This window comes from Mugil cephalus, chromosome 5 (genome assembly GCF_022458985.1).
Source record: "Mugil cephalus isolate CIBA_MC_2020 chromosome 5, CIBA_Mcephalus_1.1, whole genome shotgun sequence".
Lineage (NCBI taxonomy): Eukaryota > Metazoa > Chordata > Actinopteri > Mugiliformes > Mugilidae > Mugil > Mugil cephalus.
Genome location: NC_061774.1, coordinates 7826743 through 7842652, shown reverse-complemented (window position 1 = coordinate 7842652; position 15910 = coordinate 7826743). Strand labels below are relative to the sequence as shown.

At 40.1% G+C, this 15910-nt stretch overlaps 1 protein-coding gene across 1 annotated transcript in view; it reads right to left on the bottom strand.

The window, feature by feature from the left end:
- Positions 1 to 15910, bottom strand: part of tnmd (tenomodulin) — a 52016-nt gene that overhangs the window by 14828 nt on the left and 21278 nt on the right. Inside the window, exons 3-4 of the mRNA XM_047585722.1 lie at positions 5440 to 5580; positions 639 to 746 (exon numbers count right to left, since the gene is read on the bottom strand). Coding sequence (XP_047441678.1) covers positions 639 to 746; positions 5440 to 5580 — 249 coding nt within the window. The remainder of the gene's footprint in view (positions 1 to 638; positions 747 to 5439; positions 5581 to 15910) is intronic.

Here is a 15910-nt window from a genome sequence, read left to right as displayed (position 1 = left end):
GCCACAATGTGAAATGTAAATGAGAGCACGCTAGCAGTAGAGACGTTTCAGAGGAGGATTTTCTCTTTGAACACGCGGCCCACTCAGTGAATTGCACTGTGACACTGAAAAAAAATGGGAATTTTGATTGACTGAATTTCTTCCATTCCTTTTGCTGAAGTTCACATACCAGTATAAGAAGCCAGAACAGTAAAATAAATCACTCTAAACTTGGACAGGGAGACTCGTGAATTTTACAAAGAAAACATCTTAAAAAATACCATTTTAATGGTTCACCTTTCACTCAGAGCTCTCTTGCACCCTTCCCCCTTTAGGCTATTTGGGTAGAGCCTTTGGAGGAGATAATTAAAAATTAATATTGGCTCAAGATTGACAGCAAACACTATTTGATGTGAGCCACAAAGAGGCTATGGGTTTGTGGGTTGCTTTCTGGCGGTTTCACAGGCACCACAAACCCCAGTTTATTCTTCAGTAAGAATGGTGGGGGAGATAGGATAAGATGGACAGGCTGAGGATTGGTGTGGTGCACACAGTGCTCCTCTCTGGTTATCTCCCTGTAATATGCATGACAGCCTCTGCAGGACTACAGAGAGTCCAAGGTATAGACGGCGAAAGAGAGAGAGAGAGAGGAGGCATACCAGCAACTCTGTGTCCTCAGTCTCCACCTCTGTCACTGTGGGTAGTTTCTTAGTTTGAGTCCTGATGTAGCACCTCTGATGTTCAGCAAACCGGATCCCAGTGATTCCCTTTGAAAAAAAAAAAAAAAGAAGGAGAAATACTCAGAAATTCAGATATATGTATCATTCATTAGCTTTCTGTGATGTGGATATTCCATAAGAACTGGGGCAATAGGTTTAAAACGCTCGGCTTTTTGCTGATAATCAAAGCTGTTACGAAAAGTTAAAACCTAATGAGTGAGAGAAGGTGTGGTTTGATCTTTTTTCATCTCTTATCAAATTGATCCCAGCTTGGACCTTGCAACGCAGATGTTGCTTTCAAGCTGAACTGAGTAAGACAAGGTGGGGGTGCTCCACCTCGGCTGTATAATACTTCATAGCTGGATATATTGCACAGGAGAGCCTAGCGACATTGTTGAGGATGAAGTGTTTTCTACAGAGAGTGCCCCCATTGAATTAGCCAGTCATAGGTCCCTGTCACTCTCTTAATCTGCGCAGTCAAGTGTGGAGTCGCTCTCTTCAGCTCCACTGATGATCCTCTACTATGTGGACTGTGGCTCTATTCAGTCTGACACACAGAGCCTGAATAGCCAAGAAAGATCTGTTAATTCTCTCTCACTGCTATTCTATGTTAACCTAAGATATTCAGCTGGAATAAGTCTGAAAGACCTTCCGTAGATCAGACTGTATCCAATTTATTTTCTGCAGAGCAGGGCCGCTCATTCAGCATACTGTATTAAAGCAGACGGCAGGATCTACATCTGCCACGGCTGCTTTAAAATTGTATCAAGCGAAGACTGTATGAGCGGCACCATGAAAATGGACTTGATTCAATCTAAATTTAATTACAGTACACGGTGATTGCTATGACATCTCCTTTGAATTGGTTAACTTGACCATGTGGGTGCTATTTCTACATTTTCTGTGGTGCTGTCACTCCGAGAACCAGATACCAGCAGCACAAGGCATGATACAAAGTGATGTCTGTCATAATCTACCGCATGTAATTTCATCTGTGTGGAAAAGGGATGGGGCAATAATGGTCTCAAGCACAAAAGCATTATGTTTATGCCGGGCTTCATTGTGATGAGTCTCTGTTTAATTTGGGTCTGCTGTGTTGGCGAGCTGCGGCACAAGGAAAGAGGGCGATGTTGTGATGAGATGCAATGATTACTGGGCTTGGTCAACCAGAAAATGAAGAAAGACACATTAACACAGCCATGAGAAATGGAAAGGCAACGTCATTGTAACAATCTTGAACTATCCACTTGGTGAATCCATGTGCGAGATGCTCATCTGGGTCTTCAGAGTGGAGAGCGCGTATCTGCATTCATCACTCCGTTCATTCACAGTCGTGTCAGCAGATGTTGGTTTGGTTCGTGCCTCAGTATCAGACAAAACAGTCTCTGTTTATCGACCACTGCTCAATTATGAAGTCTGTAAACCAAACGCTCATAATTACTTTTCTACCAGTATTAAACAAATGTAACTTAATGAAAATTTAACTGAATCTGATCTTTTGTTAAACATTAAACACAATGAATGTGATTTATTTATTTATTTATTTTTTGTCCATCTTGTGCATCCTCATGGTCCTCTTCACAATATCAATCACAGGAAACTCATGAAGGATGTTATGTTACCGTAGGCTATCCTGAACACCATCAGTAGATTTCCTGCAGTCATGAATTTGAAAGATGGTCTGAAGAAATTTTAGATGGATAAATGCTGGAGGCGATTTTGGATGCTTCCGTATTATTTGCTGAGAGATGAGGAGGCAGGGCAGAGTACAGCAGAAGAAAAAAAGGTTAGATCTTTCTCCACATATCCCCTTTGACCAACTCATCTTCACGGCCTGAAAATGAAGACAGCACTGAGGACATGAAATAAAAAACAAAAAAGCTTTTATATGCATTTGTATGGATTTAGTGACTTTAGCTGTTTTAGTTATTATATGTCAGTGGCTTCTAGTGATCATTGTGTTAATTTAATCATGTTAAAACCTGTTAATTGTAGTTACTCCCTGTTTTATTTAGCAGTATTTTATCACCATATGTTTTACTTCCTTATTTCTTTTGCCTCATCCATGTTTAATTTTCCCATCAGCTCTCTCAGACAGTGCTCCTCAGCTCTGTCCATTGTGTCTTCAACAAGCCCAGTGTAGCGGTATTTATCAATGAGTGTGTGGGGGTGGGCATCTGTCCATAGACCAGTATGTGCATGACATTGTATTTGTGCTTGTAGCAGTCCATGTGCGATCATTACACGTAAGATCAGATCAGGTGTCTTGTTTAACAGGTGAGAAATGAGAGAAAGAACTCACTGAGTCGACTGAGAAAAATAAACTGCATTATTAACAGCATTAACATGAATATGACTTATTACAGCATGGCACCGTACACCAGCTGTTTCCCCCAGCGCTTGACATGATTTATGGATGTTGGCTACCTCGAACGTCCAGCTGGGTGCCATTCGAAGGTAAGAAGCTGATAACTGACAACTTGTGCAAGTCTTTGGTGGTGCCTGTGTTGTGAGGCCGGCAGCAGTTATATCAGAGGGTTATTGGTTAGTGAAAGAAAAACAAAGTCCAGCCTTGGTTTACATACCCAGGTGTTGTGGTCTCCTCCCACACTCCAGAGACATACAGATTTAAGCTAATTGTGACAAAACCTCGTGTGGATGTAACTGTGAATGTGGTAGTGCTTGTTGTAGGTGTCAACATGCATTAGCGCTGTGAAAGACCAGTCGAAGTTGTACCTTTCTTCTCGGCCAGTGTTTACAAGGACAGACTGCAGACCTCAGCAGCCCTGCTTCGGATAAATGGAGGTGGAGGCGACATATAGATTAACGGATGGATGTTGACTTACGTGAGGGATGCACCTGTAAATTCTAATATGGATGTCTTTCGGTATGAAAACAAGCTTGCAGTTGCACAATCTGTTTATGTTTGGTTGATGGCTTTCATCGTGAGCCACTGTTACAGACTGTGCAGCGCTACAGACGTGGCCTGAAGGAGTTTCCTAATATCGGCCAAACGTAAAAAAGGGGAAGACGATAAATATTTGTTGTATTTGTTGTATTCGCTGTTCTTTATGGGTACAAACATTAGTTTAGATTTGTTTAAAGCCACAATGTGTAATCCATGAAACTTCAGCACCCCCGGTTGCACATTGATTTTTCTTCTACCCAAAGGTCATTTTAGAGGTTTTCTGGTTTATATATATATATATATATATATATATATAAAAAAAAACTAACCTCATTAACTAGACCCTAAACATATCATAATCAACAGTTTTTGTCGCTTCAGTCCTCACTGTATTCTGATTTTATTATAGCTTTCATTTGGTATACAGTTAAAATGTCATATCTCTTTAACCGGAAGGAAATGTGCTTTAGTATAGTTTGTTTTAACATGCGAACAACTCTCGTCATGCCCTGACAGGCTGTCTCTTTCTCATTTTTTTCCCCCCATTTCTCTCCTGGTAAAATGAGTGGGCAAGAGTCCTGGTGGCATAAACCTCTCATTCCCCATTGCACACAGCCCTGAGGCCTGATGGAGGTTGTTTTAAAGGTAGTTTTTGTCCGTGTGACAACATGTGACAATCCCCCCTTTTTTTTCGTGTATTAAACAAAATCAATTCTAACATCAGCACGCAAGCCAACACGTACTATAACCTATTGTGAGTGTTGTCTGAGTTCCTCTTTTTGCCACAATGAGGTTTGAATTACTCTGCTCACCCGCTTGTTACTTAGTCTTCCATGGTGGAGTATTGAATCAAGCAAATCTCCTCAAGGGATGTGCTTCACTAACAGGAAGTGGAACGAGCAACAGGCACATATGTTTATGCATAAGTGTGCGTGTGCGTCTCTGTGGGTACGCGGAATATACACACACACACGCACACATACACACACATGCTGGGCTTGGTGAGGGGGAGAGAAAGAAACAGACAAGACTGATGGCTGAGGTTAAATTTATCCGGTGTTGCGCTGGTTTCCATCATATACCCATTTTAGACTCACAAAGACCATTGTACCGAAGACAATAACAACTCAATGTAGGTTTTTGTTTGAGATGAGGTGTATCCTGTAACATTCAGCCACGCAACCCAACATTTCACAGTAAATAATGGTACGAGAGTAAATGCATTCATTACCCAGTCAAGCAGCAAGCCTCCTTCTCTGAGGTGCAGCAAGTATAACCTCCTGCATACTCGAGCAGGATTTAGGAATGAAAGGTAAGTTAATGAGTTCTGCTGGAGACAAAATTGCAGTTGAAAAAGGTGTGAGAGGCAAACAGAAGTGGGCTCCTAATGATGTTTGTCTCTGTACTGCGATGGAGTTGCTGTATAGAATTAGTGGAGAAAAAAAGACACATTCTCCTCTTCGCTGTTTTGTGTGTTCTTAAACACAACAAGATGTTTTGGTATCAATTACTGACATTATGTGTATACATGGCATTTTAAAAAGTCTTCTTTTTTTCCACCCTCTGAAAAAAATTCCATTTCTCTGTTTCTGAGATGTTTCAAAGGTTTGTCACAGCTTTGTCTGTTTCATTGGGAGTGACAAAGGAGGAGAACAGACGGTTGAAGAGAAAAATATGATTTCAAAAAAGGATAAATGTTGTCAATTGTCTCTTTGAAAAGGGCAGGATGTGAACATTGTAACCCTTCTTCTGCTGTAGGGAAGGCACAATTATGACATCGGTTTTTCATCAAGACAAGAATAGCCTTCATGGCCTTGTTTAACCTTTACTTACATTTTTGAAGTCGTGCACCTCAAGAACCTCCTCACTCCCATTTCCCATTCTGAAGATCTCAATGCGGTGGCTGGGGTCAATCTCCATCGTGCTGTCTGTCTCTACGCCATCCACTACGGCTTTGTACTGATGGTCGTACACCTGTGGTGACAAAAACAACCCCGCACCTCTTTGATCAATGCATGGAAATCCTGGATCCGTGAAACACAAGCTAGCATGTCTCTGTCCATCTTGAATGTCAGTCAAAACGCTTTACCATGCTTCAACATTAGCTCAGATCTGTTTAATTATTTAAACAGGTCGGTTGTTCTCGACATCATGGGGAAAAACAACTGTGCATAGATAAAGGTTTTGCAAACTAGAATTACATGGATGAAAAATAGCACAGAGGAACTGTCACAAATGTGAAGAAAAGTGTTGAGGAGACTGCCACATTTATACGGGTTATTTTGAAAATTATAAAAACATTTATAATATATAAACATATATAATACAACATATCGATCCCAAACAGTTTTAAGTTGTAACAACACAGTTCACCGCTAGATGAGAAGCGCGGCTTCATAGCGCATCAACCGGGTCTTCTCCATCAGCGAGAAAGACCCCAGTATTGCCAGTAGGTGGCGATAGAGCGTAATGTGGCGATAATGGCCAGCCGCCAAAGAGAAGAAGATCGGCGAGGAAGAGAGGTCACGCCATGGCGAAAAACACCGCGGAAGGAAAACTAGCCAAAAGGTAAATTAAAAGAGAAACAGTCCCCCTGACTTGCTTGGACTTGGAGAAATATTGATATTTGAAGTGTAAAAATTAACAAAATGCGTTCTTGCGCTGTCTGTTGGTTTGCTGTGCAGCAGTTTTATTCCATCGTTGGATGGTAATTTAGTTATGAAAGCCCTTTGCACTTGGAAAAAAAAAAAATCAAAGTATGTGGTTATTTTTTGTTTGCTTGTTCAAACCCTTTGTTGTTGAAGATGAAGACATACAGTCAAGCCAGAAATTATTCATACCCCCTGGCAAATTATGACTTAAAGTTACTTTTATTCGACCAGCAAGTGTTTTCTTGATTGGAAATGACACCAGTGCCTCCCTGAAGATAATAAGACGAAGCACAAGAGGCATCATTGTGGGGAAAAAAATAAAAAAAAATCTCAGCTTTACATTTAAACAAAAAGTGGCATGCCCAACACGATTCATACCCTTTGCAAACTGTCACAGTCTATGGGGAAAAGTTCTATACCATTCAAAATAGTCCAAGCCCTTCCAAGTGTCCTAATCACCCTGATTCATTGGCAACAGCTGTTTTAATCAACCCAACAGGTGAAAAACAGCAGCTCCCTGCAGTTGGTTTGTGGACAGTCACGGCTAATTTCTGGCTTGACTGCACATATGCACATATTTCAGTCATATTTGAAATAGCAGTTTTGTCATATTGTCATATTAGAAAGTTTGTGGCCCTCTGATAGAGCTGATGAAAAATTGTGGCCCCCTCCATCATTTAGCTTGCCCATCCCTGGCTTAAGTAATCACACCACGCAACAATAATCTGAATGATGAAGGGAAAACAATCTATTGAATCAGAAAGCATGACATGAAACAAATTATCAGACAGATGTATAATATAATTTTTTTTTTTTTTTAATCTTATACACTATCAACTTATTTCCTTCCACTTGGGGACAGCACAACAAATTTTAGACATGAAAAAATATTGTTTTTATTCTTCCTAATTTTGTATTTATGACAAAAAGTTGCCCTTTACAGTACAATCAAGTGCAGAGCACAGAATTCAGTTTCTTTTTTCAGTGTAAATCTAATGATGGCTTAGCTAGGGAAATAAGCTCAATTATGTTTACCAGATAGTTGTTAACTGTGTAGTTTGGAACTGGGTACTTTCATACATAAACTAAGAACAGTGCCAGAGCAATTACAGTACGTGTATCGACAGGCTTTACAGTCAAATAAAAAAATTATCTGATATCTGATAGAATTTTATCTAGAAGTAAGTAAAAAAAAATAAATAAAAATGATATTTGAGGTCTCCCGCACAGTTAAAGCCTTCTCTCCAGTGTTGCCTCAAAGCGGTGTTGTTTATCACAACTGCTTGCTTATGTACTGTTCTCGGACACGCATGGATAGCTCTTAAAATTCCCTGTCTGAAAAATGATTCATGCCCACCAGCTGAAAATATGCTATTAATATTTATGTGAGGGTTGTGTTATGATGAGAAATATATTGCTGAGTTCATCTTCATCTGTCTCAGTGGCAAATCGGAGCCTCGCCAATGAGACGCATGATTAATGAATACACTCAGATGGGAGTCCATCAGGATTTATATCCCCATCATAACCATTTGAATGTCCTCTAACAGAAAATTAGCTTTCACTTTAAACTCTTTCACATGTTTATAATTTAACATGTTTGCTTATGAGCAGCTTCCATGAAGTTTAAAGACGCAGGATTACGTGTAACCATGACTTAGGTTTTTCTTTTTTTCTTTTTTTTGTGAAGAACCGGGCAATAATGTTCAAATGGGATATAATTCTTAATAGAAGATCACGGTTAGAATGGTACTAGCCTATAAATCTCCATTAACATGGGTCACAGTAGCCTTGGCTCCAAAGAGGAGTAAAACTTAAAATTGTCAGGGGAAGCCAAATTAAGATGGGCTTGAAATTTAAGTGTCAATTGAGCAGTTATGGATAAAATTGGGGCTATTAAACAGTCTGAAAGTCTGTGTGGTGAATTAAACTACTTCTATTTGAGCATTTCTTTTATATTAACATAAAGGTGGGATGGGGGAATAGATTCTAGAGGCTTATTGATTTATACTAAAACAGTGAATTACATTTTCAGCGGGCTATCTCTTTTGATGAAAATCCAGCAGTGAGAATCTCCCCACCGCACCAGGCTGAAATAGATAATAATGTATTACAACAGTTTGACTTCAACTGGTTCAATAGCAAAAGCTGCTGCTGTGCACAATAATTGGCATTCTGAAAATAGAAATGAATAGCCTCGGTGTGGCCCCTTTTGATACTTATAGATGCTTCAATACATTGGGAAACTTGCAGTGTGATTTATGCTGCAATAAGGGGAACACTTTGGAGTGCAGAACAATGTTTTACCTCCGTGTGGATGATGCTTAGTATAATTACTTTTCGGGCTCATCATTTTTGCAACTTTTCTTTAAAGATACGGACATGGGAGAAAAAAAAACTTGATTCCAATAATTTCTTGCTTCATTTTTAAATAGAAATTCACAGAAAGTTACACTTGACGGCAAAACTCTTAAAAGTATACCATAGAAGTTAATTAGCTTCCCATATGACACTGAACAGGCAGATAAAAGGGCAGCACATAGGATCCAATTTATGTTACATTTTCTGTACAAGGATTGTGAAAGGCTACTATGTGACTACTGTGGTCACAGAGACGTCTAATAAATTTGAACCACTTCAACAGTTACACCACTGTGACATTAAAGCTGCGGTAGGAACGTGTTTCACTTGCTGTAAAAGTACACTAGGCAAGTAGATTGACCAAGGAGATGCTACTTAGGAGATCCGTCAGAGACATTATTGTCAACCAGTTGACAATTCATAGCAAATCGTATAAAGTTAATACCGGTGGTAAATGCGCTGCAGTTTGTGGAGCAACAAAAAAGAAACTGGGCAGAAAGAAATATTTAATAAATATATGCGTGGACACTAAAGGAGCAATACTGAAAGTAGAGCACAAAAGAGGAGGGAACTATAGTGGCAAGCAAGCGGCTCTGGCAGGGACACTAATACAGTAGGAATAGTGAGTCTTATACCAGGCCAGTTCTACGCCGGCATTAGTGTGATTGCACTGAACAATATTTCACAAGCTTTCGCATCTCCATGCCATATGACACTCTCGCTCTGGAAGACATGGTTAAAATGTGTCCATTGAGCCTTCACATGTAACCAGTCGTTTTTCTCCCAGCTTTGTTGCTTGGTCTCCATCAGTTCCTGAAGAAAATGGCTATTTTATGTTCAACAGATATTCGCTCAATTTGTGCAAATGCTGTTTGATGCTCGGGCAGATATTCAGTAGGTTTATTGAAGCCTTTTCATTGAAAACATCAAATGGACTAAAGCACACTGAAAAAAAAATAAATAAAAATAAAACAAGTGAACCAAAACGGTAACGTTGTGAATCACTTCAAGCTACTTTCAAGTTTACACGACTTGATTAGTGCTGCTTTAGCTATTTTCTGCAGCTTGGTTTGCGGGTACTGAAATGTCTTATTTAGAATCAGAAATGATCTGCAACCTACAAACTACACATAAGACAAAATAAAATGAGATAATCTTTTAATTTATCCCACAGACATTTAAAAGCATTTAAAAACTTATAATAGTTTTAATTCAAAGAAAAAATCTTTTTATTACTTATTTCAAAAGGCATTGAACATCCTCCAGTATATTTTCATTGAGATAAATCCATTAAGTGATTTACATCTGTAGGTGTCCTCTCCAATCCATTAGCCACAAAGATTCATTGACATTTAAATCAACGAGTCTTTGCATAAAAAGCAGGTTTGTAAAGTTTGTTGAAAATAGGCCCAGAAGGAACAGCTGCTGCAGAAAGACTTACTTGAAAGAGAGGAAAAACTTGCTTGGCAAATAAAAGCCCTCCACTCTTAGCCTGCCTTCAAATGCCCACTATTGTAGGAGAAACTGCCTTTGTTAATGAATCTGGCCATTCTTTGAAACCCTGTAAAGTTCTTTGAAATCACATTTCAAATTTCTGGGATTTGACATTTTTCTGATTTAAAAGAGTTTCCTGTCAACATGTGAAGTTTCCTGCTGTGGCTATAAGCAACAGACTCTAATCTGAAGTTCAGCGTAGACTCCCTGTTGTCTCACCAGCGCTACAACTTCTGAGAGCACGTTGAAGTGAAAAAACAACTCTCGGAGTTAGTTTATAAGAAAGCAGAAGCACAGGCAACAACACAATGATGTCTTTGGGTGTTATTGTTACTTTTCAAAACGGAGTCTTGTGTTTGAACACTTAAAGGTTACACAGCAAACAACCAATTGCACCTTAGTGAAACGCACATTGATTGCAAAAGGAACATCACCGCAGACTAAAAGTTGTTGGGGTTTTTTTTTTTGTTTGTTTTTGCAAAATCTGTCTTCCTCTATGTATGATATCCCTGCTAACGGCTGCCCTTTCCTCCCATCACACGACGGCTCAGACTGTTATACAGTGCAAGATAAAGAATTCAGATCTCCACAGCAAGGAAAACATTCAAACTCAGGACGGCGAGGCGATCAGTGTGGAAGCCTTCACAGACAATGCCTTGTTTATTTCCTCTATTCAAGGTTTCTGTCTGAAGTGGTTCTTAACAACCTCCACCTAGATGGTTTCAAACACATCTCACAGAGAAAGGAGAGAATGCGAAGCGGCAGGCGCAGCCAGACCTGCGGGTTGTTTGTGCGAATGGGTTCTGGTGTGGCACCCGAGGACATTAAGCAAAGGTCACGTAGATGTCGTTACAGGTGAGTGGGTCGCAGTTGCTTCCATGCACGTACGTGTGTGCGCGTGTGCGCAGCTACGTGGGAGGCAGTCGTGGGAATGAGAGAGATGAGACGATGACAATATGTCCTCTTCGTTGTCCTTGAGGGTTAGAAGATAGAGGCTCCAGTCAGGCGGAACTGGATGCCTGTCACTCATGGCGGTGGAGTGGTGATGGCGGTGGAGGCGAGGGGGTGTGGAAAGGTGGCGTGGGGGCTGCACAGTGCACCAAGCCTCCTGGGAGCCATCGGCAGTGTTGTGATAGATCGAGGTGGGCACAAGCTCAGTCGCACCGGCGAACATTGTGTCCTTTTGGTTTTAGTCCTTTTAAAGTCCTTGCTGGTTTTAAACGTGCGGCTTCAAATTCAGTTTAACAAGGCTGGTATCAAACAAGCCATGTGTTATTTTAAGGTTTATTTCAAATACATATTATCGTAGAACTCAAATTGACTAATAAATTCTCATGCTGAAACGATAAAACGGACTGTCGGTACCAAATGTGTGCCGTTAAATTTCTGATAGGAAATGCTACACTGCCCAGATTCTGTTTTCTGACAAAAAAATCACAATTAAACATTTTAATCATCTCATTTAGGTAAAAGGAACAGATCAACATTGAAAAAACGTTAACAATGGCATAATGCACTTGATTAGCATTCAGCTGAACCCACCCTCTTTCCCAAACCCTTAACTACAGTGATTTTGTTGCCGATATCTAACCAAGTGTGTGTGAAGATGTCTCCAGGGGTCAGAATCCTGTGGCGGCAATTTCTGCCTGAACATAATTAAGGCAGCAATTATCTTTCTTAGCGAATCTAAAACTACTGAGTGGGTCCTAATCTGCATGTCCCATTGTTTAAGTTACAATTAAATTTAGGGAGCTCAAACTAGAAGGTTATTCAAAGATCACCTTCATCATCACAGTGAAAGACTTTGTTCGCAGTTGGCGAGCTTCGGAAAATTCAACAATCCAAACAGCTTCTCTTCTTCTTTCTTTGCAGTTTTGTCTGTGCCACTAGGCACCACACAACCTCAAAGCAGCATATTTCCCCCCTATGCTTAACACCTGGCGAGGTGTTGGTTTCATTAAAAGCTGGTTCTTTTTTTATTCAAACACACCTTTGATGATCATGGCCAAAGGCCTTGATTTTAACTTCATCTGACCACACAACGGGTTCGCGAAATAGACGTTGCTTTTCATACTTTAGATGTTGACTTTTTTGATGAGGTTGGGGGTACTACTTCCTTCTGATGATGCTTCCATGTTGACCCTGTTTGTACATCAACGTTGCACAGTGGAACACAGCATCACCACTGGGCTCTGCAGTCATTTGACCGTGTTGCTTCGCCTTTCTGCCTTTCAGACGAGCAGTTTGATCTGACAGTTTTCTTGCTCATCCTGTCGAGACTTTCACAGTTCCTCTTAAATGCCATTTCTTAATGACATTTCATACAGTGGAAATTGAGAGCTGGAAGGCCTTTGATATCTTTTTATAGTCTTTCCCTGCTTTGTAGGCATCAATTAGCTTCATTTTCAGTCAGCTGCCTAGAGGAGCTCATGTTTTGAGGTTTAAAGAGTGAGGAAATTTATCAGCTCTGAGTAGTCATCACTTGATTTCTGACCTGCCTTACAAGTTCCTAATGAGGCAGTTGAGGCCCAATAAATGAAAGAAGATGTGAGACTTGTTTCTATTTTCTCTTTACTCCACTGGTTGGGCATGCTAGGAAAAGGGAAGGCACTTTAAAAAAAATACTTGACTGGTGATCAGATGAACCCTCTATCACTGTCAAATTATATCGTGCAATAGAAGAGCGCTGGAGAGGAAACACAAGGATGATTTGCAGTTTGAGCTGCTGTTTAAACGAGTAAGTGCTCAGCGTGGCTAGCTATGTTGTTGGCACGCCACAGAACAGTCTTGCCATCTATGCAGGGAGAAGTTGGCCACCTAGAAAGAAGAAAATGTGTATATTTGTTCTAAGTCGGTCACTTCTCGTTATAGACATAGTAAAATCCTGCCTGTATCTCCCTGTAGGGTAATTCCTCATAGGGTACTGATTAATAATTAAAAGAAGAGCAATCATGTGAACTGTGCAAGTCTCACAAATTAAAGACTGATTCTCCAGCTTAAAAATTAACAAAATTTGGAACTTGCAAGTTTGTGTTCTTTCAGTAAACTAATAACAACTATGACTAGTTGTCTGCATTATTTGCGCAGCTGATTGCTAATATGGTTTTTGAACAACTGAGAAGCGCCCAGTAGGTCTTATTAATGTCTTTCATGCCTTTCCTGTATTCCTTTTGATAGAATTTTCATGTATTGCTCAGAATTACATTTTTCAGTAAGATGTGTTCACATGGGTCACTCTGTTAAATTTGTTGCTGAGTAATTTGACATGCGACATGTATGACATGGTCGTATCAGGGGGTAGAGAGGGTTATCCATGAGCTACTAACCCTCCTCGGAGCATACCAAAGTGTCCTTGAGCAAGACAACTGGTGTGTGCTTGCGTGAGCGAATGGGTAGATGTGTCACTGTGACTCTAAAGTTTGAGTATTAAGAGTTGGAGAAGCCCTACATTAAGAAAAAGACCATTTACCATCAGTCAAATAGAAACACACACACTCACAGAAAGCAGTGACTCCACATACATGGAGTTTGTTGACTTGGACATTGACAAAATTGTTATCTTGGAAGCCCGTTTCAACAGGCATGTAGTTAGAGAAGGAGCTCTTGGCTCTTTTAAGGCCTTGCATATAGTCTTTGTCCACCAGTCCTAGGAAGAGCCTTCATTACACATTTGCTACTCTGAGGTTGGGGAGTTCATACTACTCATCATCCACAGCGTTGAATGCCACAACTGAACCACCACCCACTATAAACAAACAGCATACTGTTCCGGCACTGGCTAAGTTACTGGGAGGAAATGGATCATTTGAAAGACCACACAATACACAAGAACATTTGGCTCAGTCACAAAGAGGCACATTAGAAAATAGCCTTTTTTTTTTAAAATTCAGACTTGAATACATGAGAAATGCTACTGGGACACTATAAACAAACCTCAAAACAACACAAACAATAAATTGTAAAGCAAAAGAATAGGCCTGCCTTTAAACTGAGATGTTGCATTTATGGCCTTCCTATTATCCTACTTCCTACTATCACATATCCAAATACCTATTGACATTTCTGTTTATTTCTGTGTTCTGGTGATGCGACACATTTGTTCATATTTGAACCAAGCTGGTAGCTGGTTTAATAGCCACACTGTGGTGTTCTCACTTCAGAATGGATCTCTGGATCACTTAACCATATAAGAGACACTCCTTGAAGTATTTCACTCCCACTAAAACTCTCAACTGTTGTTCTCCAGGTGTTGTAAAGAAGTTTGAGTAATGCTATTGAAAAGTTCAAACTTTTATTTATTGACGTTTCTACTCCTTTTATCTGTACCTTACTGTCAATCTGTGAAGTAGTATTACTGGGAAATATTTTGCAGTAAAATCTGGAAATGGCACAAGTGTCTTCTACTAAATCATTTAAGAGAGGTAAAACTGAGAAGAAACTCCACCATAGCAAATCACTCTTTCAGGTATAAAGGGAACCATCTGAGTTTGGAAGCTTAAATTCAAAACAGCTGTGAAAGCAGAGTCAGTTGATCACCTCAGCTTTCCTCCCAGTGATGCAGGAGACGCTTTCTTTCTCTCCCATTTCCCCTTGTCTCTGCTTTTGGCTCTTTGTCCTGCAGCAGCCTGCACCAGACTTTATTTTTCAGAGCTCCAGTCTCTTCACATGGCCAATCACATAAAAACTGCTAATGTCTCCCAAGTACTCTGGTTACACTCGGTTTGGCAATGTTGTGTTGTTGATTTTTTTGTTTTGTTTTGTTTTTTTTTTTTTTTCCTCCAGAGTTTCTCATTTTCTCAGGAGTAAAAATGGAACATCTCAGTTAGACTCTGGAAATTGCCACTGCAGAGGTGTAACCTTTTACAAAACATACCAAATGGTTATTGTCAGATTTATTAATCCTCCCCTGCAATAACGAGAGTAACACATACACGCACGCGCACACGCGCACACAACAAACTTGGCAGAATTCTGAACACATCAAGCTACCAGAAACGTTCGGGTGGGTTCCTATGGAAATATTACTTGGAAATGAGGATCCACAAAGGAAGTAATTACAGCTGGTATAGAGTTTTCCCACCCAGCAGCAGCAGTGCAGATGGCCTTCACACATGTGAACACAAGCTGCAGACACTGAACAGTATATCTATTTATGGATGTATTTTCTCTTGCAAGGTGAATTTTAAGAGATTTTATATATAAAATTGAGAAAGGATTGAGGAGAGAAAGAGAGGGGGATTTGATTGTGCGCTGTCTTGAGACCATGGGGATTATGCTTGTGGACACTGATTACCAAGCCTGTCAACTCCCAAGGTCTGGAGAATTTGGATAAATGAAGTAGGAATGCTCTCCAGCTGCCAAACACACGCAGGCTGCTGTTTGGCGATGCCTGCTGAATACAGGCAGCCAGCTCTGGACAGGCGCCAGCATGGAAAATTCAATTTCGAAAATACTGGTCAGTCACTAATGCGTCATCAACTTAGTCGGTACAGAGTAAAATGAGCCCATTGGCAGTGCGTGACATTAATCTCACTGAAGACAACCTGACAGCATGCACAACACAGCACAGTGCAACATACTGCAAACACTAAGTATATAGTATGAGGCTGCACAGCTTCCATGTGATAGTCACACACATTGTATTTTTTCATCCGTTTTGTCCTGGTCAGTTAATACAGCTACACTGGTTAATTTTAAAACTGAAATTATTTTATTTTATTTCCATGTCTTAAATGAGAATGTGATTATTAAAAAAAGACTGATATCTGTGGAAAATATTGTTGATCGCTTGTTTGAAA